Here is a 26,394-nt window from a genome sequence, read left to right as displayed (position 1 = left end):
GGGCCTGTGTTGTGGTAGTAAAAGGAAGTCTCTGAGCCTTTTCTTAGATTCTGAAAAATCTTGGCTCTCCCAGTGAAAATGCTTCCTCATGGTATGCAAGGTTTCCCCAAAAGAGTAATCCTCAGGAGGAGAGGCTGAAGGGATAGATTCTTCAGCATCAAAATCCTCATAGGGAGGAAGAGAGTATTCCTGATCAGAAGAGGAATCAGATGAAATGGAAACCTGATCTGAAGATTCATATTATGTCTCTTGCCTAGGCCTTTTATCAGGTGGGGGATGGGAACCCCTGATCAAAGTAATTAAGTCTTTGGCCATTTTGAGCATCTGTTTTTTGGGCATGGAGGCCTGTCCATGAGGCTGTTGTACTTGTTTCTTTGTCTTTAAAGGTGCTTTAGTCTTTGCTTTTGAAACTGAAGTCGTTTTAATGTATAATTGAGTAGGTCTGAAAACACCCTCAGAAGCAGATGCCTGCACAGCGGCTCCGGACCCATCTGAGGGAATAGTCTCCGAAGGTCCAATACCTTGAGCTTCCAGCGGCCTAATCAACTCCACGTGGGAGTCGGTAGCGGCCTGTGGGTCTAAAGTAGCGGGCGTCAGGGGCTGCGAAGGCACCTCACTGAGAACCGGTGACTGGCTTAGAAGAAGCCTCGTCATCAGTTTTGGACCTTGGAAGCCTGTCCTTTTCTTTTTCTTTGCGTTTCTTGTGAATTCCGGTAGTCGGATGGCTATCCGACGACATTGTATAATTAAATCTTCTGCCAAAATAGTGTAATGCAAAATCGTACCAATGCTTAATAGTGCGTTGGTTAAATCTAGCATAAAACCGACAACTAGCAACGTCGTGGTCAGGGCCTAGGCAAGGAATACAGTAAGAATGAAAGTCCTTATGAGGTATTTGCTTCCACAAGAAATACAATTATTAACTTTTTCTGACATCGGTCTGGAGCAAGAAAAAAGTTTCTTCGCTTTTAATGAAGACTTTGAATCTGAAATTCAAACACGAAAATCTCAGGAGTCGGCCGACCGGCACTTGCGAACTGCTTATGATTCGGGCACCGTTTGGCAAGAAAGAGTGAAGAAAATGGTGTCAGCTGCATCTTTTATACCCCTGGCGCTCTGACATCAGGGAAGAGGCGACAGCAACCAACGCCGGACCTAGACTTTGGAATTCAGGCCGACTGAGGGTAGCCTGCCAGCAGGATAACCCAAGTGTAACGACTGCAACAGTGAAACACGAAGAACATCAATGCTACCGCCGTACCACCGCGGCATAACAGATATTTGAAAAGTATAAAAAAGAAATATGGACATGGGAAAGAAAGAGATTTGATATGGTGCAATATTTATGCAAATGAGAAAGTCAAATTAATCAATGTAAAGAAGGCAGCCACAAAGATATTTGAAGAGAAATACATGCAAAGGCATCCGCATATGGAAACTTTCACAATAAAAAAATATCACAAAGATGGAATGTAGAGAAAATGATCAGTAAAGTAGAATTTAAAAAAAAAACAGAAGCTGAAGTTATGGAGTGCCTGCAAAGTGAAGGATTTGATGTAGAAGGTTTAACACAGGTTACATCACAGCAGGATGAAGTGAGTCTCCAAAGCAGGGAGAAACAGGAAGATCAGGAAACATCTGAAGAAGACATGTGGACATGGGAAAGAAAAACATATTTAATATGGTGTAATATTTATGCAAAGGAGAAAGCAAAACTAACCAATACACCAAAAATATTTGAAGAGAAATACAGGCAAAGGAATCCGGACATGGAAAAGTTTACAATACAACAAATAAGACAAAGAGGAAAAGGAGACTAATTTATTAAAGAAATAGAAACTGAGGTTATGGACTACCTGCAAAGTGAAGTGTTTAGTGTAAAAAATCTAATTAAGTAAGCACCACAACAGGACAGAGTAATGGATATCCAAATTAAGGGGAAACCAGTGGAACAGGAAGCTACTGGTCAGGTGCCATACGAAGATAATTTGGAACTTTCCACAGGAAACCAGTATAAATGTTCACTTGAAGCCAGACAGCAAAGGAAGGAACAGGAAACTGTGGGAACTTTGATGCAGTCAATGTTGAGGAGTGATAGGCTAGTGAGTTCCCATGCAATAGTGCAATGGACAGCACAGGACGAAATTGACAAGACTGTGTCACAGGAAGATGCTATAGAACATTCTATAGAATGCCTGCAGGAACTGGAAAACAAGGGATGTGCCCTCAGTTTGGAAGAAAATGAGCCAAGAGAAGAATTGCTTGATTTAATAGACATGGACAGATATATCAAGAACAATGAAAGAAATAGACTGCAGAAGGTTAATAAAACCCAAAAAGTCAGAAGTCTGATAAAACAAACGAACACAGTAATTAGGACTGTTCATAGAGATCCATGCGATATAACAGAAGTAAATAGGATATATTACTGTGCAGCTGAATTAATAACTGATAAAGTTCTACCACAAGAACACAGGGTATTGAGGGAAAGGAAGGGGATAAATCGAATACCATCATGGAAATATCGAATAGAGAAAATTATAAAGCAATTAAGACAAGAAATGTCACTGTTAGAAGAATATAGAAGAGGGAATAGATCAACAAAACTACTAAGAAAGATAGATGTGATAAAAACAATGTGCAATATTAGAACAGACCAGGATCTATCATGCACTATCGCAAATAAACTAAAAATTTCAGCACAGGCGGAAAAACTTAGACAACATGAAGATAAATATAAAGGAAAAGTACAAAATAAGCAATTTATTGATGACCCAAAAAGGTTTTATAGAGAACTGGGAAACTAGGTAAAAAAAATTGAAAGACTGACAAAAAAAGAAGAAATAGATACATTTTGGAGAAGTATCTATGAAGATCCTGTGGAACATAACAAAGATGCTAAATGGATAGAAGTAGTAAAAGAAAGAATAAGATGTCTAAAGGTACAGCATATGAAATGGGATGAAGTAACAGCTAGAGACTGAAGCAAAGTTAAGAAAAGCCTCTAACTGGAAAACCCCAGGCCCAGATGCAGTACCTAACTTCTGGTTAAAAGCATTAACATCTATACAGGAAGATTTAGCCATTAGTAAGAACTATTTATATGTGCACCCAGAACAGACACCAACCTAGCTAATAACAGGCAAAACAATACTCCTACTTAAGAGGGAACCTGCAAGCTACCCTAAAAATTATAGGCCAATAACTTGCCTTCCACTGACGTATAAACTATACACGGGAATTGATGCCGACAGAGTTCATAGTCAATTAGAAGAAAACTCAACTATGGCAGTAGAACAAAAGGGCAATAAAAGAAAGTCATATGGAACAAAGAACCATTCATTGTTAAATAAAGTCATAGTGGAGAACTATAAAAAGGGGAAGAATCTAAGTATGGCATGGATTGACTACAAAAAAGCATTTGATAGTATCCCTCATTCATAGATAAAAGAATGCTTAAAAATGTATAAGATACACCCCACACTGACCGGCTACATTACAGTGACCATGAACCAGCGGCAGACCACTTTGCAATTAAGCCATGATAAAGGACATATTGTTATCCCAGGGATAAAAATTAAAAGGGTGATATTCCAGGGTAACTCTCTGTCACTGTTACTATTCTGCCTTGCCCTTAATCCATTAAGCTGTTTATTCAACATCTTAGGCCATGGCTATAATCTGGCTCCTAGAAAACAACAACGTGTAAAGACTTCTCACTTTGTTTGTTGATGATTTAAAATTGTATAGCTCATCAAATGAGGAACTGAAAGCACAGCTGCAAGTTGACAAAACTTTTTCAGATGATATAAGAATGTCATTTGGTCTTGCTAAATGTGCAAAAGTAACTTTTAAAGCAAGAAAATTGCAACGCCAGAAAAACATCAGTTTGGGACAAGAATGTGATATAAAAGAACTTGAGCAAGAAAGAGTGTATAAATATCTGGGAACTGATGAAGGATCCACAATAAAACACGAACAAATGCGAATAAAACTTAGTAAGGAATACTTCAGAAGACTTAAATTAATCCCGAAAACCGCACTGACATCTACGAACAAAATCCAAGCTATAAACCAATTTGCTCTTCCTGTCCTAACATACAGTTTTGGAGTGACTGACTGGCCCTAAAACGTGTTCGATAGATTAGATAGGTAAACAAGAAGGATGCTTCATGCTCACCAAATTATTTATAAAAATCAGTGCATACCAAGATTATATATTCCCCGTTCCGTAGGAGGGATGGGCCTCCTTGAAACTGATTATATGTATAGATCTGCCGTCGTGAGACTCCACACATATCTGCTGATCTCACAATACACAAACGTAGTGAAAGTTTTGAAACATGAGAATAAATCTAAGATGACATCTCTGCTTAATCTAGCAGAAGCTTATCGGTTTCGAGCAGGAATGGAAATCAAACCAGAAGTGGATAAAAATCAGGCAGCAACTGAATGTGTCAAAAATAAAACAATATAAGGTGAAGGATCAGATAAGAAGGAAAAAAATGTGGAAAAAGCATAAATATAATTGCAAGTATAGAAAACTTCTGGAAGAACCCCATGTTGATCAGGAACGAACACAGGAATGGTTAAGGAGAGGTGAATTCAAACCAAAAGATGAAAGGTTAATACTGGTTGCCCAAGATAGTGGGCTGCGTACATGCTGGTTTATAAAGTCCAATTTAACATGTGGGAGAAACAGACAAATGTAGGTTTTGTAAAACCAAATTGGGAACAGTTGCACATCCTGTTGCTGGATGTGACATACTAATGGCAGGACTGTATACTGAAAGGCATAACAATGTGGCGAGATTGCTGCACTGGGGATTGTGCAAATATTAAGGTACTGAAGTGGAAACATGAGCCACAAAGCATCATAGAAAATGAAGAAGTCTACATCACATGGGCTCATCCATTACTAACAGTTCAAAAGATAGATGCTAGAAAACCGCATATAGTGGTCCAAGAGAAGACAACAGTAGCACTGATCATTGAAAATGCCACACCCAGTGACTACAGTGTCTTGCATACAGAGAGAGACAAAGTCATAAAATATCAAGATCTGCAGGCAGAAACGAAAGCAATGTGGAAGAAAGATACCCAGACAGTTCCAACAGTAGTAGGAGCAACGTGTCTTATAAAAAAGAATTTACAATCGTATTTAGATATCTATCAGATAGGTACCGTAATGGAGAAATTTTTACACTTTGCATATTTTTAAGCAATTAAACTTGCCTACGAAAAATCTTCGCTCTATGATTTAGCATTTGAAGCTACTGAAAGCTAATGATACAGTGGCATTATTCCTAGTGGTTTACAGGTAATTATTCAACTTACTGTTACAGATGCTTAAGAATTATTTTGAAATCAGTGGAAACAGGTAAAACAAGCTGCTTCTGTTATGTTTGTTTGGACTTTGACGGCGTTATACAACAGACATATGATTAAACAGGAACAGGATGTTGAGCGTTTTTGTGACCTAGCTACAGTCTTTCAGTCTCAACTATTTATAATGAAAAGTTACAGGTGCTTTCTAAAAATCTTGCTTCCTTAGGGAAGGATTTGAAAACAATGTTAACTCAAAAAATACCTGAGAGATATGCATGATTATGAACACGATGGTTTCCATGGAGATTACTTAAAAAGGTCTGTCAGATTTATACAATTGGAATCAAAAGGATAATATAAGAAATTTAACAATAGGAGAGAGAGAAACTGTTCTATTTTGAAAAATAACAGCGATATATTGGATGCTTCATCTGAGGATTCCTCCTCAGCGATAGAAACTGATGCGGATTTGTCCTTACTTTCTCCCAATGCAAAAACAGCCAACATTAGTAACCCTTTAGGAGAGTCAGGAGGGCAGGACCTAAACATCACAAAAGACGCAGAAGCTTTTGATGCTCTGAGTCAACTAATGGTTGGAAACTATTAGTCAACGACATTACTTGCAACATCTCCTCAGTTAATACAACTAGTTCTGAGACTTGGATCTTGAATAAATGTTTGAATTTTGTCCCTACAGCTTCGGTGTCCGAGACTGATTTGGTGCAGGACTGTCATTTTGTTGGAAAAAAGTAATTATATACTCACCATAACGTTCCATTGGAGTAGTTGTTCTTCATTTATCTTCAACCTGTGGGTTACGGATCTGTATCAGATCTGACTCGGCCGCACATCCAGCATCTGATCCAAGCTCAAAGCTCCTCCCCTTATCCATAATGCTCCTGTCTCTTTCCTCCCTTCAGACAGAGTTTGCTGCCCAATCCATTACTCACACCTGACCTAACAGGACCTTGTCACTACCAGAAAAAAAATTTCTGAACAAAGAGCAAAACAAACAACATCCTGAAGGTGTCCAACTTCTATACTTATATAGCCAACAAAAGTTTAGACAAGGTCAGGGGAAGGAGGGGGGGATGGTCGAAGACAAATGAAGAACTACTCAGATGGAACGTTATAGTGAGTACATAACTTCTTTATCTGAAGTAGTTATCATTTGGTCTTCAACCTGTGGGACAAAGTCCCCAGATACTATACACCTGGGAGGCCCTCATGAAAGGATATTCAGGGGCATGGCAGAGCCAAAGGATGCCCTGTTCCTGGATACTATGTCCTGTTCCTGGATACTATGTCCAATTTATAATGTGAAATAAAGTACGAGATGAGAACCAAAATGTTGTAGAACAAATATCATGCGAAACTCTGGACCAAAAAGCAACCAAAGTGGTCACAGATCTTGTAGAATGTGCTTTAACCTGACTTGGCGGGGAAATCCCCCTGACAGAATAGCCTGAACAATACATTTGGAAATCCAATGGGCAACCGTGACTTTGGAGATTGGTTTCCCTAAAAAGAGTTTGGGAGTAAGAAACGAAAAGTTGGTTAAATTTACGAAATACTTTTGTCCTGAGCAAATAGAAATGTAATTGTCTATGCACGTCCAGCAAATGCAATTAATATTCTCTCTTATTCTGAAAATTTGGAAAATTGGGAAGAAAAGATGGATTAGTAAGCAAAGAGGGACCTTGATCATAGTGCTTGAAGTTCAGACGCTCTCCTGGCAGAAGTAATGGCAATTAAGAATGCAGTCTTCCATGATGGAAACTGCAAATCCACTGAAGCTGCAGGTTCAAGGGGGGGGGGGTGAAACTAAAGCCTGAAGCACTAATGTAAGATCCCACGGTGGCGTAGGATCCTTCACCTGGGGTCTCAGAAGAAAGGCAACTTTAAGGAAGGTCTTGTACAGCTTAGAAGATGCTAAGGAAGCCATATTTTACCCCACATGAAAATTAGAAATTGCAGCCAGCTGAACTTAGAATGTGGATGAAATGGCACCTTGCTGAAAAATCTCCAATAAGAATTTCAACACCTCAAAAACTGGAGCAGTACAAGGATCCAATGCACGCTGTGAAGCCCATATAGAAAACTGTTTCCACTTGCTATAGTAAACCTTCCTGGTGGAAGACTTATGAGCCACCACCAGAATTCTTTTAACCGGAGAAGATAAACCAGGAGTCCTGATAATCATGGGAACTGCAGCAGCCAAGCAGTGAACTTTAGACTGCCCAGGTCTGGATGGGGAATCTGTGAGGGATGAGAAATGAGATCCAGAAAGTTGTACACTTAGCATAAATGTAGATGTTTGAGAGTATTCACTGTTGCAGTCATCACATTTGGGTTATCCCTGCCATGGTAGCCATCGGCCGGCCCGAATACCAGATGCTTAGTATTTCTGTGTCAGTTCCTGTCACTTCAGGACTGACGTCAGGTCATCAGTAGTATAAAGCAAGGCAGCCAACGCCATTACATCAGTTTTTCTTGCCCTGTCAGGAGCCCCCAAGTGGCAGCCAGGTTCTGGTGGAAGAACCCCACCAGTGGAAAGTAAATACCAAAATGTTCCTTGTAAGGAGAGAGAAGAAAGAAGAGGGGATGGAGGGAGGGAAACCAGGACTGCAACAGTGAAAACACTCGAACATCTACATTTATGGTAAGTGTACACAACTGTACTATGTCCTTCATGTTTCACTGTTGCAGTCATCACATTCGGGTTGATTTCCAAAGCTGAGGAAAAGGGTGGAGGTGGTCAAGGAGACTAGGGGCTGGCTAGGATGCCCTGCAAAACTGCAGTGGAAAACCCTGCCCTGGATTTGGAGAAGATAGGCAGGTGGTAATATTTGGTGAAAGTGTGAACAGATGTCCAGGTGGCAGTCACCAAGATGTCCCTAGTGGGGACTCCTCTGAGGAAAGCTGCAGAGGTGGAGGCTGCTCTTGTGGTGCGAGTCCTGACCACCTTAGGGGGAGGCTTTCTGTGTTGCTTGTAAGAGAAATGGACGCAGTGTGCTATCCATTTGGAAATGGCTTGTTTGGAGATGGCTTTGTTCCCTGCAGCAAAGCTAACCTGCAATTAATCAGACTTCCTGAAGAATTTAGTCCTGTCTCGATAGAATCTGAGCTGTCTGGAAACTCATCTAGAGAGTAGAGGATCCTTTCCCCTTTGTTCTGTGGGTTAGCGAAAAAGGTGGGCAAATGAATGGATTGGTTGAGAGCTACACTGGACACCACTTTGGGCATGAAGGATGGGTTAGTCCTGAGGGAAACCCTGTCAGCATGAAAGATGATGAAGGGCTTCACAGCCATGAGTACTTGCAGCTCGGAGACCCTTCTGGATGAAGTGATGGGCAGAAGGAAAGCTGTACTCCAGAAGATAAATTTTAACAGCTGAAGATGCTGGTTCTAAGGGGGGGGCAGGGTGAGCTTTTCCAACACAAAGTTAAGGTCCCAAGCTGGGGTAGGTGCTCTTCTGGGTGGCCTCAAGTTGCTAGCCCCTCTTAGGAATTGTTTGATCAGAGGGTGTGAGAAAAGGGGCTACTCAGTGGGGAAATGAGCAGAGATAGCAGAGGCATGAATTTTAATAGAGGAAAAAGACAGACCACGGTGTAACAAGTCAGCTAAGTAATCCAGGAAGAGAGGGATGGCGGGCTGTACTGTATCGGCTCCCTTAGCCTGAATCCAGGTGCAGAACCTTTTCCATTTCTCAGCATAAGACTTTCTAGTGCTGGGGTGTCTGGCCTCACGTATAACATCTAGGACCTCTTTACTGAGGTTGGCAGATTGATCAGTGGTCAGGGAATAAGCCAAGCTGCCAAACTGAGGGTCTGCAGTTGGGAATTCTCCTTCTCTCTAGGTCAGGAGAGTTAGGGTCTGAATGAGATGCCATGGTGGCAGTGGGGACAGGCTGTGCAGCAGTGGATACCAGTGCTAGTGAGGCCAGTCTGGAGCAATAAGAATTGTCCTTGGTTTTTCCTCCCTTATTCTGAGCAGTACCCTGTGGTCGAGAGGTAGTGGAGGAAAGGCACAGACCGATAGACTGACCCAGGGGAAGGGAGTAGAGGAAGAGGAAGGGTGTGGGAAGCAAAGAGGTCAACCTTCGGGGTGCCCCATTTCTGAGTTATCAGGGTGAATGTTCTTTTGTCTAACTGCCACTCATGTGGGTCCTAAAGATTTCTGCTTAAGTGGTTTGCCAGAGAGTTTAGAGAACCTGGTAGGAATTTTGCTAACAGGTGGAGTTGCATGACAGAGGCTGTGTGCCAAAGGGTCATGGCCAGCCTGCATAGAGGGTAGGAGTGAGTCCCTCCCTGCTTGTTGATATACCACATCACAGTGGTGTTGTCTGTTTTGATCAGGAGAGCCCTTGGGGAGAGAAAGGGCCTGAAAGCTGTCAATGCGTGCTGGACAGCTAAAATCTTTGGTTGATGTGCAGATGGATTTGCTATGGGCTCCATTGGCCCTGTATGCACCTGCTGTCCAGGTGTGCACCCCAGGCATAGTCTGATGCATCTGCGGTGAGGGTTTGGGCAGCAGGGGGTGGTGAGAAAGGTAGTCCCTTGTTGTGGGAGCATGCTGCTGCTCACCAAAGAAAATCTTTTCTGAGGCAAGGTATCATGGGTACAAGGGTTTCCAGGTCTTGAGAGTGCTGACACCAAAGGCTTTTTATGAAGTGGAGGAATTCTCTGCATTCCTTGTGGCTGTTGTCTGGGGGGTCTGCTTCCACGGGGTCTAGACTGAACTGACCTGGAGCAGGAAAGGACCAGTGCTTGGAGTGGCAATGCCTGCTGAACCTGGGTGGCTGCACCTGTAAGAAATCCTTAACTGTCTGCATAGATTTAGCTTTTTCTTCTATCTTTTTTAAGACCTCCTCTGCCTTAGTGCCAAATAAGTTGTCTTTGTGCAAGGGTGCATCCAACAATTTACATTTAACATGGTCTGGCAAGGGCTGTTCCTTAAGCCATGCATGCCTTCTAAGGACAGAACCGATGACTGCTGCCCTGCAAGAAGCGTCTAGGGCATTAAAACCACAGTGCAAGGTGAGTTTAGTTATTTGACTTGCAGAATGCATTAACTCTTGTAACTCTTTAGATTCTGCACAAGCAGGAAAGGAAGATACATTTTGTTTGAGGAGTTCCATGGTATGTGGCTGAAATTTTAGCATATGGAACTGGCAATTTAGTGCTCTGATAGCAAGAGTAGCAGAGGTGCATACCTTTTTACCCCATCTGTCTAGTGCTCGGGAATCCCTATCTGAGAGGGTGGGATTCTTAGCAGAGGCTGCTTTAATTCCTTTAGGCCCTTGAGAAATTACCTCATGATCAGCAGTAGGATTTTTAAAAAGAAATTTGTGAGAGTCAGGGACTCTAATACCGGTCAGGTTTTCTGGGTGCAGGAGGGAGGGTGTCAGGAGTCAAAGTTGATTCTAGGAAAACATCGCCCCCAACATCCAGGACTGGGGGAATGGCCAGGGGTCTGTGCTGTGGAAGATCTAAGAATTCCCCGAGTCTCTTTTTAGACTGAGGGTAGTCCTGACATTCCCATTGGAAATGCTCCCTTAAGGTATGAAGGGTTTCATAAGCAGAGAGGGGTTGCATGTCTTCATATTCAGATGCATGAGAGTCATCAGACTCCTGTTCAGACAAAACTACTGTGGACAGATCTCTTCTTTTGGAAGGGGTAGCTTGGCTTCCCCTGATCAGCATGATAAGGTCTTCTGCCATTTTAAGCATTTCAGACTGAGGCAAGGAAGCAGGTGCCTGAGATTGGGTCGTTGGTTTCTTGGGTGTGGTTCGTACTATGCGCCTTAGAAACTCGGTAGGTTTTGAAAGAATGGTAGACGTGAAAGAAGTCATTGGTTTGTGTTGAGAATCAGTAGTGAAGTACATCCTTGGAAGCCGGTGCCTGCTCAGTAGCTCCGGACCCATCCAAGTGAGAGACAACCACAAGGTCCTTAGTCTAAGAAGAGTTTTGCTGCATACCGGACTCCAAAAGGGTCTCGGCAGTGGCCTGCGAAACCACAGAAGTTGTCATCAGGGGCTGTGAAAGCATCTCACTGAGGACCGGAGAACTGATGACTAGCTTAATGGAAGCATCGTCTGTAGGTTTGGACCTGTGCGGTCTTGTCAATGTCTTTATCCTTACGTTTATTCTGAAGATCTGCTGTCGGATGGCTTACTGAAGCCATATCGGAATTAGAGGACTGTAAGTGAAAATATCTAGCTACAATAAGGGCCCGACGATGTATAGTTCTGGCGTTGGACAAAGCACAAAAGCGACAGCGGGGGACATCATGGTCCGGGCCTAAGCAAGTAACGCAGTAAGAATGAAAGTCTCGGTATTTGCTTTCCACAGGTGAGACAATTAACTTTTTCTGACATCGGTTAGTGCAAGAAAAAAAAGGATCCCCAACAGGGTACTTAGCTTTAGAAGGCATCAGCTTCAATTCAGAAGATGAAACTCAGGTAGCAGCCGACCGGCACTCATGTGAACCACTTCTGCTTCGAGCTCCGTGGCAAGAAAGACTGATTTAATGGCATCAGTTGCCTTATTTTATACTACTGACATCAGTCCTGAAGCAACAGCAACCGACACAAAAATACTAAGCCTCTGGTATTCGGGCCGGCCGACAGCTACCCTGGCAAGGATAACCCAAATGTGATGACTGCAACAGTGAAACACGAAGAACATCTGGATCCAATGTCCATGGTGGAGCCACCACATGAAACCACAGAGAGGGAAAGCAGACTTGGTGAGGCAAGAATGGGGCAATGAGGATCACAAAGCTCCCCAGCCTGCAAGCTTTCTGAAGAAATTTTTGTATCAAGGGAGGAAGATAAGCATACAGAAGACCGAGAGGCCAAGCGTGAATCAGAGCATCTCTGGGGGCTTCCCCAGATGGAAATTAAGAGTGAAGAACTCGCTGCATTTTGCGATGGAAGGAGATACAAACAGATCACAGCAAGGCTGACCCCACTTGTGAAAGATCTGTTCCCCTGCTGACGGATTCAGAGACCATTTGTAAGGCATCAGAATAGATTTGCTGAGCCTGTCTGCTAGAATGCTGGACCATCCCAGAATGTGCATTGCCTCTAGAAAACGACCAGTGGAGATTGCCCATTCCCACACACTCATGGGCTTCATGACAAAGGGGGTAAGATCTGGTTCCCCCTGTTTGTTATGTACCACACCACCGACATGTTGTCTGTCTGGATAGCAATCATCTCTACGGGAAGGTGGGCATGGAGAGCCTGCAACTCGTAAAGCACCACCCTCATCTCCAGGACGCCGATATCCAAACTGGTCTCAGAAAGAGACCAAATGCCTTGGACTGTCTTTCCTGAGCAACGCCCCACCACCCCAGGTGGAAGGCGTCTGTAGTCACTGTGGCCTTGGGGAATGATGGGAGAAAGGGAAGTCCCCAGACCAGGTCAGGGGAATGAATCCACCACCTAACAGAATCCCTGCATACTCGGGAGATTCGAACAGGATGACACAACGACAGATCCAAGAGCGACAATTGTACGGAAAGAGCCCACTGAAGGATCCGCATGTTAAGGTAGAAGATTGCTAGTGGTAGCCATAGACCCTAACGCCCGTAGTAGTACTACTACTGCTGTCGGAGAGTGAGATTGAAGAACGTAAAGAACATGCAGCTTCAGACTGCTTATCCTGTCTGGAGTAAGGAAAACTCTTGTCTGGATAGTGTCTAACTGAGCCCCAATGAAGTCTAAGGTCTGAACTGGGGCCAGAGATGACTTGCTGAGATTGATGGTGATGCCTAACCTATGGGCTAGTAAAAGGAAGGATTTAGGTAGTGGGCCAGCCTGAGTCGAGTGATCTGGAGACTGCATTCTCAGCCTCTCCTTTTTTGATTTCTCCCCTTCCCCAGACCTCTTGGCGGGAGTTTGAGTCCCAGAGGCTGGGGAGGTGGTAGAAGCAGAAGCTGTGGGCACCAGGACTACAGTCCCTGAAGAGGGAAGGAGGTCCTTTAGGATTAATTTATCCCTCTTGTCCTTCAGTGTCTGGGATTAAACCCAGCACAGATGGAACAGGAGGTCTGCAGATGGGCTGCCCCCAGACACATCGGCTGGCGAGAGCTTATGGCCACACTCTGTACACTTTCTGAATCCTGGCTTGGGAGTTTCTGACATGCTCCCTTGGCAGGCCCAGCACACTCGCAAACACTCAACACACACACTATAGAAAAAAAAAAGAAAGCAGAGAAAAGGAGTGTTTTATTTATTTTTTTTTTTTACCGACGACCATGCGGAGGGGAGGTAGAAAATAGGATGAGAATTATACAGACAGAGAGAGAGAGAGAAAACCCCCAAAACAACTCACTTACCACAAGCATAAAGCAGAGAGCTCAGACCATGATGCAGACTTTACAAGCAGCAAACGAGATGTGAAGGGAGAAAGGAGAAGGGGCATTATGGGTAAGGGGAGGAGATTTAAGCTCAGATCAGAGGCTGGATATGTGGCCGAGTTAGATCCGATACGGACCTATAACCCACAGGTTGAAGACCAAATGAAGACAACGACTTCAGATCTGAATTTACACTTAATTTTTAAAAATAAAGTTGCTGACATGAGTGAGTTTAAATTTAAGTCCTCTTAACTTTTGTCTACCCAAGAATAGATACATTGTGACCTTTCAGCAGACTGTGCCTAATGAATTACATTTCAATTTTCCTGTAGTTATTTGCCAACCAATAGGAGCAATTTAACAAGCGAACAAAGACAAGCTTTAAATCAACTGAGTCACAATAAGAATGCAGTTATTAATACGGCTGATAAGGGTGGTATGGTGGTTGTATGGGATTATGATAAAGGCATGAAGCACTTTCTCAATTGTCTGATCACAAATTTTATCAAATTATATACTTGGATCTCACATTTAAGTTTAAATCAGATACTGATGTTTTTTTTAATCTGCAGCTGAAGAAAGCACTATTTTTAAAGATACTGTTTTTCGTTGACTGTTCTTGATAGGCCCTGGGGCGGATAGCTTAGCACCAACCTATGAACCTATAATCCATGTTGTCAGCATTTTTATTTGTTACAAAAAATTCTTAAGAACCCAGTTAATCCTTCTGGGAGACAGGATACTCACTCAGAATCTACTTGATACATGCATATGCTTGACGTGAAGGCATTTTATATATATATATATATATATATATATATATATATATATATATATGTATATATATATATATATATATATATATATATGTATATATATATATATATATATATATATAAACATTCCACACTGGGCTGGTTTACTGGCTTTACAATAATGCCTCAAAAAACTGAGTTATCTAGCCCCAGTTTTAAATATTTTCCTTATATGTCTTGCTGAACCTATACTAACCAAAATGTTTTTTTTTTTATTTTGATAATGAGTGTTACTTGCAATTAAAAGGTAAAGTGATTGGGTATCTTTTGCCCCCATTCATGCTAATCTGTTCATGGGTCATTTTGAGGAACAACTTATATAGGACACCAACCAACACACACATTATATATATATATATATATATATATATATATATATATATATATATATACATACACATATATATTTATTTGGACACCATGGATCTCCAGTGCAAGTATATGGATGATTGTTGGATGGTGTGGAAATCTGACATTGTATTTTTGGAAGAATTTGTACAATATCTTAGTGACAATAAGTGGGGATTACAGTTTTGTGTGAATCATGACTTAAATTTATTTTTTTAAATTTTACGGTAGGATGGAACTTTAAATACACTTCCTTTTAGGAAGGAGCTCCAGAAAAATTCCTTACTTGAGGCAACTGTCATTCATCCCACCATGTTATTAAAAATGCATTCCCAGGTCTCAATATTTCAGGATTAAGAGAATTTGTTTCACGGACTTTTGGCTAGGGGGTATAACAATGATGCAGTGGTGAATGCACGTCATACAGTTTCCTTAAGGAAGAGGGATGATTTCTTTAACTATGTTGAAAAAAAATGAAAGCTAGCTCCAAATTTCATTTACTTACTATGTTTGGGAGTGATACTAAGAAGTTTCAGGAATTAATACAAAGGAATTGAAGTATTCTCTTGGCTGATGGAGAGTTAGCACAGCTATTACCCTCTAGATACAATTTTTCTTTCAGGAAAGGACAAACAATTGGTAGTATGCTGAAACATTTTAAGAAGGGGGTCAGTATTAAAGTCAATACACTTCTGAAGGTACCAGTTTAGAGTACGTTCATCACATGGTCATTATACTGCTTGTAAATTAATTAAGACAAAATAATGCACTTCAGCTTTATAGTTTAATTTATATGCAACTTGGAATGGATTATATATTTGTTGACATGTAGTTATTTAGCTTTTCATGTGGGTAAAATATCCAGACAATTTAAAACTTGGATGTATGAACATTTGAGTGACATTAGGTGTCATGGATTATCCAAATGCACTTACAAAACATCAACTTAAACATCCTACTGCTCTATTCTAGTTTGTGAAAATCATTAAAATCAGTATTTGTATAATGAATGAGCTTGGCAGACAGGAATTAAAAAAAGAGCAATTTTGGATTATTATTAAATTGGGAGCAATATTTTTTCTGGGTCTCAATGATGAATTTTCGTCTTTTGTTATTTTTAAGATGTCATAAAGTCAGTAATCATGTTGGTCTCAGTAATAATGGGATGTATCTGTATGTAGACTGCACTGAGGAGGGCACCTGCTGAAACCGGTTTGCATTTTTTTATCTGTATGGTTCCACTTGCTCAGATCTAATAAAGATTTTTTTTTTAAGCATTTGAGAGTGCTGTCCATCGCTGCTGCTTCTTTTTTTATCTGGATGTTTGGTCGTGCACCCTAGCCATACTTTCATGGTAATCAGTGGAACTGGATTTTAAAGAACACAAAGAAAAATCAAGTCAGTCTTAGTTACAAGTACCACCTTTTGAGGAACTCACAGAGAGTTACTGAAACATGAGTTTTATAGGGCAACTCACACCCTCAAAATAAATGCAATACAATTATTTTACTTTTATTACCATAATAAAATCTTAATGAAGAAGAATTTTAGTAGCTTGTTGTTCGATTAAGTTGTTTCAATGACACAGTATCAGTTCTCTATAATACTTAGGGAAAAGTTGGTAAATACGGTCTCCTAAAATGTAATAATAATACACATTTTCATTTCTGATTGCGGGATGCAACAACCAAAATCAGGATTACTCCATGAAAAAAGGGACACGTGGTAAACCTATTTTTTCTGGCACGCCTCCTCCTAGGACAGTGAAGCTTAACTCAGCTTACTTACCCATTACTTCCCTCACACTGACAGGCAGAATCTACACTGCCAGCTGTTTTTTAAAGAATCTGGTGGAGATGATCTATCATCTGCAGACAGTATAGATTTTTGCATACCCTACCCCTCCCATCTTGCCCCATACTTGACATGAATGCAGAATGCAGATCTAAGTACACTGACAATCAGCTGGTACATTCCCCACAGTTTTCAGAAGGTCAACATACTCCACTATGAGTTGTCTCACCTGTTAAATCTCTTAACTCTCCCCAGCACAGGCAAGCTGACAAAAACACCACTCCCCCCCCCCCCCGGCTCAGGGACTAGGTCTACTCATTAAACCTATGTCTTCTGCATTGCATTCAGGCCTCTATCCCTTTCTACTACCAAAACAGCTGGTAACTGCAATACCAATGAACAGCACAAAGAAGTAAATTATCTATGTATAACCACAAACAAAAAACTAGAAGCCAATGATTACCCTTTGGTGTAGTTAATAAAAAACGCATCCAAAAAGACACAGTCTATATTCCAGAAGAATGGAAAATTGAATAAATACAACATAAAATCCCTGCCACGCTGTTCAAAACACAAACAGTATAACATCCAAAATAAAAAATACACACTTATAGCAGCACATGAATAATGATCCTCTCTCTAGCGTCTTGGCTTTGCAGCCTTTACTGAGTATACTTTTGTTCACCATTCCTCTCCTTATATACTAAAATTCAGAAGTAATTATTCAATTTAATACAATTAGTCCCACCATTTATTAAAGAAAACATTTCCAATGACATTCCCTATTTAACCCTATTGGGCCTAAAGTGTTGAACTTTAAAATTATAACAGATTCCATTCTCCATAATTTTCTCTTTATATCTAGACTGGATTCTTACAAACTCCCCCCTTCAAACCTACCAAACTGGCATCCTTCCTGATGACCTTAGTGATCGCTCCCTCACCTATGTCATTAGAGCTAAAACTAACCTAAGCTTACCTACCTCTCATAGAACACTATATTCAAAAAAGAAATTTAATCCTGAACAGTTTCAAACAGAACTTTCACAATACAACTGGACCCCTCTAAAACACCTCTCACTTAACAATGCTGTTGAACATTTCAATTCAGCATTCCTTGCAATCTTAAACCAACATGCCCCAAGTCGTACCATTAGAACAAAGACCAAAACAGCACCCTGGCTAACCTCTAATACTAAACAAAAAAATTATACTCAGAAATAAATTTTGGAAAAAATGGCGCTCCTCTAGAAACCCAACAGATCATCAAACCTTCAGAGAGCTCAGAAACAAGACCAAAAAAGCCATCCTTTCAGATAAAAAGAATTATTACTTTGAACTCCAGCAATCCACCAAAAAAGAACCAAAGAAGTTCTGGTCCACTATCAATAATCTACTTACCCCAGGCAAAGTAGTAACACCCAACCCACAGAATTTAGACCCTGATAATCCCTCTTTAATAGCCAACAACTTCAATACCTTCTTTACTACTTCCATACAAAGTCTAGCTAATCACTTATCTCCTGATGCTTCTCAACTGCTTTTAAATAACATCAACAACTCCCTTCTTCCCCTTCAACTTCAACCCATACCCACCTCCTACATACAATCTCTTTTACAAAACTTAAACCCACTACCCCTCAGCAGATAAGCTTCCTGCTGAATTCCTTCAAGTAGCAGCTAAAGCTATTGCCTACCCTGTTTCTATCCTAATAAACAGATCCATAAAAGAAAGTACTTTCCCAGCAATCTGGAAAATAACACACATCATACCCTTACACAAAGGAGGCAAATCCACTGACCTTTCAAACTTTCGCCCTATAGCACTATTATCTCCACTAGCTAAAATCATGGAAAAATGTATACATAAACAACTACTTAACCATCTCCTTCATAACAACCTACTAGCTAATACTCAACATGGATTTAGACCTGCACATAGTACTACCACTGCACTACTTTCTTTTACCAACACCATCAACTGTAACCGTAACAACAATAAACTAACCTCTTCTCTTTTCCTAGACCTGTCTAAAGCCTTCGATATGGTCAACCATACACTTCTTTTACACATATTAAAATCCCTTGCCCTGGATTTCTCTTCCTAACCTGGTTTTCATCCTATCTTGAAAATCGACAACAAGCAGTGCTATGGAAAAACTCTCTATCTGCTCTACTACCTGTCTCTTTAGGAGTACCTCAAGGATCTATACTAGGCCCACTCTTATTCTCTATCTTTATTAACGATCTCCAATCATCTATCCAAAACACTACCTGTATACAATATGCAGATGACTCTACCATCATTTGCACAGCTTCCACTCAAACTGAACTCCATTCACTGACACAATCTACCTTTTCTACCGTTGAACAGTGGTTCTCAAAAAGATGTCTTCTCCTCAACCCCAAGAAAACAAAACTATTACTATTCTCACCTACCCACAAATCTTCTCAACTAAACTTCACTATTACTGCAAGTGATCATTCCCTCATCTCCCCCGACTCTTCTACCAAACTGCTTGGTGTTACTATTGATAATAATCTTAGCTATGATTTTCATATCAATAACACTATAAAAGCAGTTAATAAAAGATTGGTTCACTGTATAGAATTAAACCCTTCCTTACACCAGAAGCACAAACCACCTTAGCACAATCACATCTTATCTCAACCCTACTATATGCCTCCTCTATTTACACCAATCTCTAAAAGCAATCTTAGGAAACTGACTACATCCTACCATAATATAGCTCGTTTTGCCACAGCATCCCAGTATAGAACCCACCATTGTCTAAACTTAAAACACTTACACTGGTTGGAACTTCCTAACAAACTTAGCTATCAACAACTCTTAATAACACATAACATTCTATATCAACCAGCAAAGACACCTGCTCTTAGTAACCTCTTGACCCCTATAATAACTTGAAACAACTGCTCCGAAAAGCTACAAGTCAAAACAACTAGAATTATAAATTCTGCAGGTAACTGCCTTTTCTCTAATTCAGTAGGCAAATTATGGAATAACCTCCCTCACACATTACCTCTCTAGGCTCCTTTCATCTTTTAAAAACAACTTCTTTTACATCTGAACAACTTCTGGCTCTGCTCTTGTACCAACCCAGACTAATCTACTATCTTTATTCTACTATCATATTTCCTCATTTCAAAACTGCAACCTTTCTCAATGATCACTAATAACTTAATGAATGACTGAAAAAAAAAAAAATAGCACTATATGTTTTTTATTACTTGATCTAGACTAATATGTATGCATTAGTGCTCTCTGTCTGTGTCACAGGCATTTATTGTAAATGTTTCATTTCTATAACCTTGCTTTAATCTGAGGAGCTTTTCTCCCCGGGCCTCCACTGAAAATGGAAATTATCCAGCTGGACTAGCCCGGTCAACAAATGTAAAATAAAATAAAAATAAAATAATATGTCCTAAAATTGTAGCTTCTAAACCTGTTGTCTCACCACTGTGAAACTCCTTAAAATGTGATGCCACTGGGCTTTCTTCTCTATTTTTCCTAATGTCCCTCAAATGTTCCTTCAATCTCTCCCCTATATACACTTTACCATAGGGACATCTGAGTCCGTATACTATTCCTGTACTATCACAGGAATATACACCCATATTAACAAAAAGTACATTATCTATTAGTTTGGAAATTCAGTTAAATAATTACAAAAAGAAATAGGAAAAACTAGTTTGGCTAAGCTGTCCTCATCTGCAGTCTAATTCAGAGATTCTAACAGCAAAAACTCAAATTTGAGAGCTTTAAGAAAAGTACACTACTCTGGTTAGTGCTTGTGAGGAATTGAACAAATGGATTTGTGGATTATCAGTTATTTTTTCTAGCTCATTTAGGAGTATGTGTGCTTATTTTATTCTTAATATAGAACATTATGATGTGCCTTGAATAAAGCAGTGGTTTCCAGATTACAGGGTTACAATCTTCTTGCATATCCAGATTTGAGGGTTTTTTCCTCTACGACAACATGAAAATGGTACACTAAAAAACAGAAAATCTTACGCTATACATTGAAATAAAATGTGGTACTTCTACTAATACATGCCTGCATTAAACAAAAACATTTTAGATTTTACAACCCCACTTAATGAAACAAAAACAGACAGCCTTCATTAAATATTTTTTCTGTCCAGCAGAACTACTTTCCTTTGAAACTTGCAAATTGATAAATGTTTACAACCATTACAGTAATCTGCACAACATGTAAAACATATTTAACACGAAACCATATGGAAATTACATGCTCTTGAACTAAAATGAACACAACAGACTACAGTTCAAGAGAATGACAATCATAGTATTCCATGCATCTGGCCCATTTGAACATATATATATTTTTTTATATACACTTCAAGGCCAATAATGACTTCCTATCCTGAAGACCGAGTCAGCACCTTGGGGTAGATTAAAAATGGCTCTAAAAAATGTTCACTTTTTGGTTTCTAAACAAAGCAGTAACCATTTTCAAAGATGGCAGCAGATCCATATGGCAGGAACAGAATCACAAGCAGCACCAAAAATGCAAAGAGCAGAAAAGAGTGGTGTTTTAACAGGCTAGCAGATTGGTTGATACTATAATGAAGAAACTTTACCTCAGTGCGAGGAAGAAAGTCTGGATCAGCTTGTACTCTGGCTATGATCTCACATAAAATGATACCGAAGGAAAATACATCTGCCTGAAAAAAAAGAAAATATACAGTATCCTTTTTTGCAACTTATTCTTTTATACAAAAATGTAAACACTGTAGTTATTCAACTTTAGTGATGGTAGTATTCTGCCTTACTCAGCAATTCAATCAACTGCACCTCCCACTAGAAGTCAAATGTCTGAGATTCAACCTAGGAGGAAAAAATAATTATGCAATTGTGTCTTTTTTCCTTATGTTCATTTTAAGCAGTGGGGAGTAAATTTCTAGTACACCAGGGAACTAGTTCTTAATTATTAAAACAAAACATTATGTGAGCATCATAGGGTGATATTTCATTCTCTTCCACAAACTTTGTAGACGTTTGAAAACACCTTGATGGACTTCAGTGTTACATATTCTCGAATAATTATTTTGTCAAGGGGCATTTTATCTGCTTTCCAATATTTATTTTAAGCACTACTTATTTTAATAAATTTCCAACACATAAACCATACATACAACCAATATCAAAAAAACAGAACGTTATAAAATACTTGAACATAATAGTTATTACACAATTAAAAATATTTACCTTGTACATGAAACTATTTAGCTAGTTTTATAAACATTACTTCACAAATGCTGGCACACAATCTTCCTATCAACCTAATCTAAATACCACCCTAATTATTGAACTCTTCTTAAATCACATACTCAGATATACAAATCATACATTTTCTCCCATGAAGGCCTACACTTCTACATTACATATGAAAAAAAAAAACTAGATAATTTAATGGCAACTAACAACGTGACAGAAGAAACTGACCAATCTCTCAATAATATGTACTGATCTAATAATTTTTTTAACATCTTTATTAAATCCAGTTTTAGGCAGCAACACAGGTGCATATACATTAACAGACGACATTAACATCTTTCATTCAATATGCATACAAGTCTTGTTTTTAAAAATCACTCACTCCACATTAATCATTAATTTCCTGCCTTCTTAAACCTCACTCCTCCTCCTGAACATTATTGTGTGTGCATTGTTCTCACAAATTCCATTTCTATGTAATTTGCTCCCTCCCTTTTCAAAAGATCCTGTTCTCCAGTTTTTTTTAACTCCATTATATTATACAGTACATCAATTACAGTTGGTTTAAATTTTGATTTCCATTTTCTAGTAAATGCTTTATTGGCAGCCAACAGCATTTAACTGTCTAGACAATTCTGACCTTAAGTCCTAGCTCAAAAGAATAATTTCCTTAGCTACAATGATTTCCTCCTCCAACAGTTCTCACAAAGAACTCTACATGGAATTTTTAAAATCTGCCAACAGGTTACATTCCAAAATTATGTTCTCAATCATCTCTCTCTTTCCCATCACATCTCCTGCACTTGCTATCTACTTGAAGGAAAAAAAATCTCTGAAGTCTGCCTGAAGTACAAAAATACTTAAGCAAACACTTCCAAGCAAAAATCTTAAACTTTCTGGACTTTGTTGTATACTTCAGAGGCTTACAGATGCCCTCTGATGGCTCATTTGTAAACTGTCTTTCCATTCTCTGTTCCCAAATTTTCTAACCTCTTCTGATGGATTCTTACAGTTAACATGCAATATTCAATATGCCCTACTAATTGTCTCCTTAATAGCAGCTTCTCTGCTAGCCTCAACTAAAAATTCTATCAGGGATGGTCTTTCCCACAGCAGTTCCCTATTTATTTCACTTTGCATATTACGATCAATCAAAGATAGGAAAAGCAATTTCTTAACTTGGAGTCTAAATATCTGCTTGGCCTCATCCCACTCAATTACTTTTCCCTCTTTATTTGTTCTCAGTACCTAGCCTCTTCTTGCCTATTTTCTGTACTCCTGCTTGCAAACATCCCTACTGTAAAAATCTATTTCATCCAGTTAACATACTGGCTTAATTCTTATAATCCTTTCTACTACTTTATAAATATAATACTCTGGATGGTGGTTGTTCTCTGTAAGAATATGCATCAAAAATCCTACCCTATTCTTCTCCTTATTTCTCTACCTCCCTCCCTGTTTCATTATCATCCCTTTACATTTTGATTTATAACATTCTGCTTATGTTATGTGTATAAGCCTTAGCTTTATAGCTCTAAAGTGCCCCTTCAAATCAGGTCATCTGAAACCACATTGTTCTAAGGGAGAACACTGCCCTCTACCTCCCCCAAATACATTAATTCAACTCTATATTAATTATCGTGCAAAATGTCTCCTCTGGTTTAATAAAATACGCCTGGTTTGTAAATAAAATTAAAGGGACTAAAAACCAACAGCTTCTCTTTTTTTCAACTTGTATCATGTTTTGTTTAATCTCTTCCCACATATCCTTAGTTACTGTAACAATTTTTAATCCATGCACTAAAATACTCCATCTTATCATATTCCCGTAAATATGGGCATTGCTGAACCAATTCATGTTTGAGTACACAGTTACCTGCTATAGCTTTTCAGTTTACCTTCATTAATTTTACATTCCAAAGAAAGACATGAAACCATTTTAAAATGTCCCATAATACTGAATGTCATTTTCTGGATTTATCATGTACAAAACAATATCATCTGCAAATAAAGCTAACTTATCTTGATTACCATTCCATTTATATCCTTGAATTTGAGAGTCACATTTTTATTTGCCAGTGGCTCTAAATATAAAGCAAATGTCACAGGGGAGATTAAACACAGAAGCCATGTAAGTCTGTTTTACCAGCTTGTTGGAGAGGAACCCTCTGCACCTTAATTCTTGCACCCAGCCCTTTATATAACCACATAATTAACCGCATTACTCTACCAAAGAATGCAGATGTCACCACTGTCATACTCCTATTGAATACTTTCTCTGCATCAAGATCCATCAAAAACAGCAGCATTTTCTTACATTCTATTTTCCTCTGGATCATTTCTCTAATAATATTGTCAAATGTACTGCCTTCCCCCTCCACAAAACCACAATGATCCACACATCAGTTTTGGAAAAAAACGTTGCCATTCTCTCGGCCAGTATATACAAATACTTTACAATCATAAATTAAAACAGAAATGGGTCTAATATGAAGCTGGATCTGAAGGAACCTGAACCTCTTGTTTAATACAGCAGCCACAGCTTTCTTCCAAGATGCTGGTACTCCTCCTCTCCTCTTTAAAATATTGTTAAACAAAACCTTTCTAGATATTTACCACTTCCTTCCCACCCAACTTACAAACCTCTAGAGGAATACTGTCTGTGGCTGGAGACCTCTCTGTTATTAATTGCACATCACCATTATCATCTTGTTTTTACCTTGGCTGTTATCCATTCAGCCGCATCTTCCTTTAACCTTTGCATAATTAAGCCTTCCATAAATATTTCCATTTGCACCTTTTCTTGGTTTTCACATTTCTCTGCTTTACACAAATTTTCATAAAATTCCAGAAATATCTTCAGTACCTCCACAGGATCTCAGTTTTTTTTATTTTTGAGGCTCTTCAAATGTGGCAGTAATCGCTTCTACTTTCTGTTGTCCAAATCTTTGTTTTTGGAGTTATCCAAAATCAGCAAACTTTCAAACTCATGTATATTATCCCAATACTTCCTAAATTTTCCATTTAGCTTTCTGCATTTTTTTCCTTTGTTCTGAGAGAGAGTTTATTAACTGTTACAAATCCCCCAAAATAATTCCTGTTATTTTTTAAACATACCTCTATCTCTCAACTTCTACCATGTTATTAAACTCCATTTTCATTTCACTCCCTCACAAACTATCCCTTCTGAAGAGGCTTCAATTTTCCCTGGCAACTTCTGAATCAATTCCAATACTCATTCCTTAACTTTCTCTCATTTTTAGCAGACAAGTTGGAAAACACCAGGGTCTTTCCTTAGCTGACATCACAAGCCTCCCATCCACTCTCTTTAAGCCTAATGGAATCCCTTCCTCATACCCTAACAGCCTTTTGGAGAGCTGCCCAACTTCAGTCCAAATAGCCTTCAGCTTACTTTCAAGTTCATCTATCAACAACTCAAGATCCATGCGCTCCCAGAATATATGTAGCCAGGTTTCTCTTTCATTCTTATATTCCTAACAATTCACCACCACACCGCTAAACATTCTACCAAACTTCGCTGGTATATAAAAAAACCTGTACAAATACTTACATACAAATATTTTGAATTTCTTTACCTTAGATCTTTGCCTGGCAAATTTTAAGAATATCTGTCCATTCTTCTCTTCCTTTCTCTTCTCCTCTTTCTCCCTACTTTTTCTTTTCTTCTCAGTCTGATTCTAAGTAACCCCAATCAGCTTTTCCTTTACTACTTTCAATAGCTTTGTGGTAGTTTTTTTCTTCTGCTCTTCTATCTTCTACTTCCATAATTATCTTTTGCCTTTCACTTTCTTCCCTGCATGACCTTCTAATTTTCTTCCTTTGACCATCAATCCTTGATACAATCAGATCAGTCTATCCTCTAAACTGTAATCCATTTGCAGTACCACCCTGTCTTTTAACCTATCCCACTTATGATTTGCAAACAATATTTTATATGCTTTTGATCCTACTCCATCGCCAGCTTACAGCTTCCTTCTCCTTTCCTGAACATCCTATGGATAAATAAAATCCCTCCAGTTTTCCAGTTTTTATATTCTTCTCTCCTCCATATATTTTGGAAAATCTTCTGTACTTTTCTTGTCCAATTAAGCACTAATCTATCAGTAGGGGGTTCTAATAACAAATCTAAAATATTATCTGCATGCAAGCTCGTCTCTTCTTTTATGAAGATCATATCCCTCTAGTCTCCCTGATATTATCTATCCACCAAACCTAAGACATTCCTCATAATCCCAGCCTCAAATACATTAAGTTTGAACCTCCAAATTCTCCTTCCTTTCTTTCCTTTAGAGTATCACAATCTACCCATGCTCTAGTCCCTTCCCAAATTATCTCTGAACAATTGCCTTACTTTTTTCAACAACTTATCTGGTAACTTCCAAAAAGCCTGTCCTGCATAAATAAACAGTGGCATAATAAACATTTCCGAAAATGAACACACTTCAATACAAAAA

General features: G+C 39.3%; 1 protein-coding gene across 2 annotated transcripts in view; it reads right to left on the bottom strand.

Moving 5' to 3' along the window:
• TESK2 (testis associated actin remodelling kinase 2) overlaps nt 1-26,394 on the bottom strand; it is a 1,590,840-nt gene that overhangs the window by 343,010 nt on the left and 1,221,436 nt on the right. For both annotated transcript variants that reach the window (XM_044080241.1, XR_006365853.1), the window contains exon 8: nt 21,283-21,366. In XM_044080241.1, coding sequence (XP_043936176.1) covers nt 21,283-21,366 — 84 coding nt within the window. The remainder of the gene's footprint in view (nt 1-21,282; nt 21,367-26,394) is intronic.

The sequence above is a fragment of the Protopterus annectens genome, chromosome 8.part0 (genome assembly GCF_019279795.1).
Source record: "Protopterus annectens isolate FY-2018-M chromosome 8.part0, PAN1.0, whole genome shotgun sequence".
In the NCBI taxonomy this organism is placed as follows: Eukaryota; Metazoa; Chordata; order Ceratodontiformes; family Protopteridae; genus Protopterus; species Protopterus annectens.
This window is presented reverse-complemented; position numbering and strand designations above follow the sequence as displayed.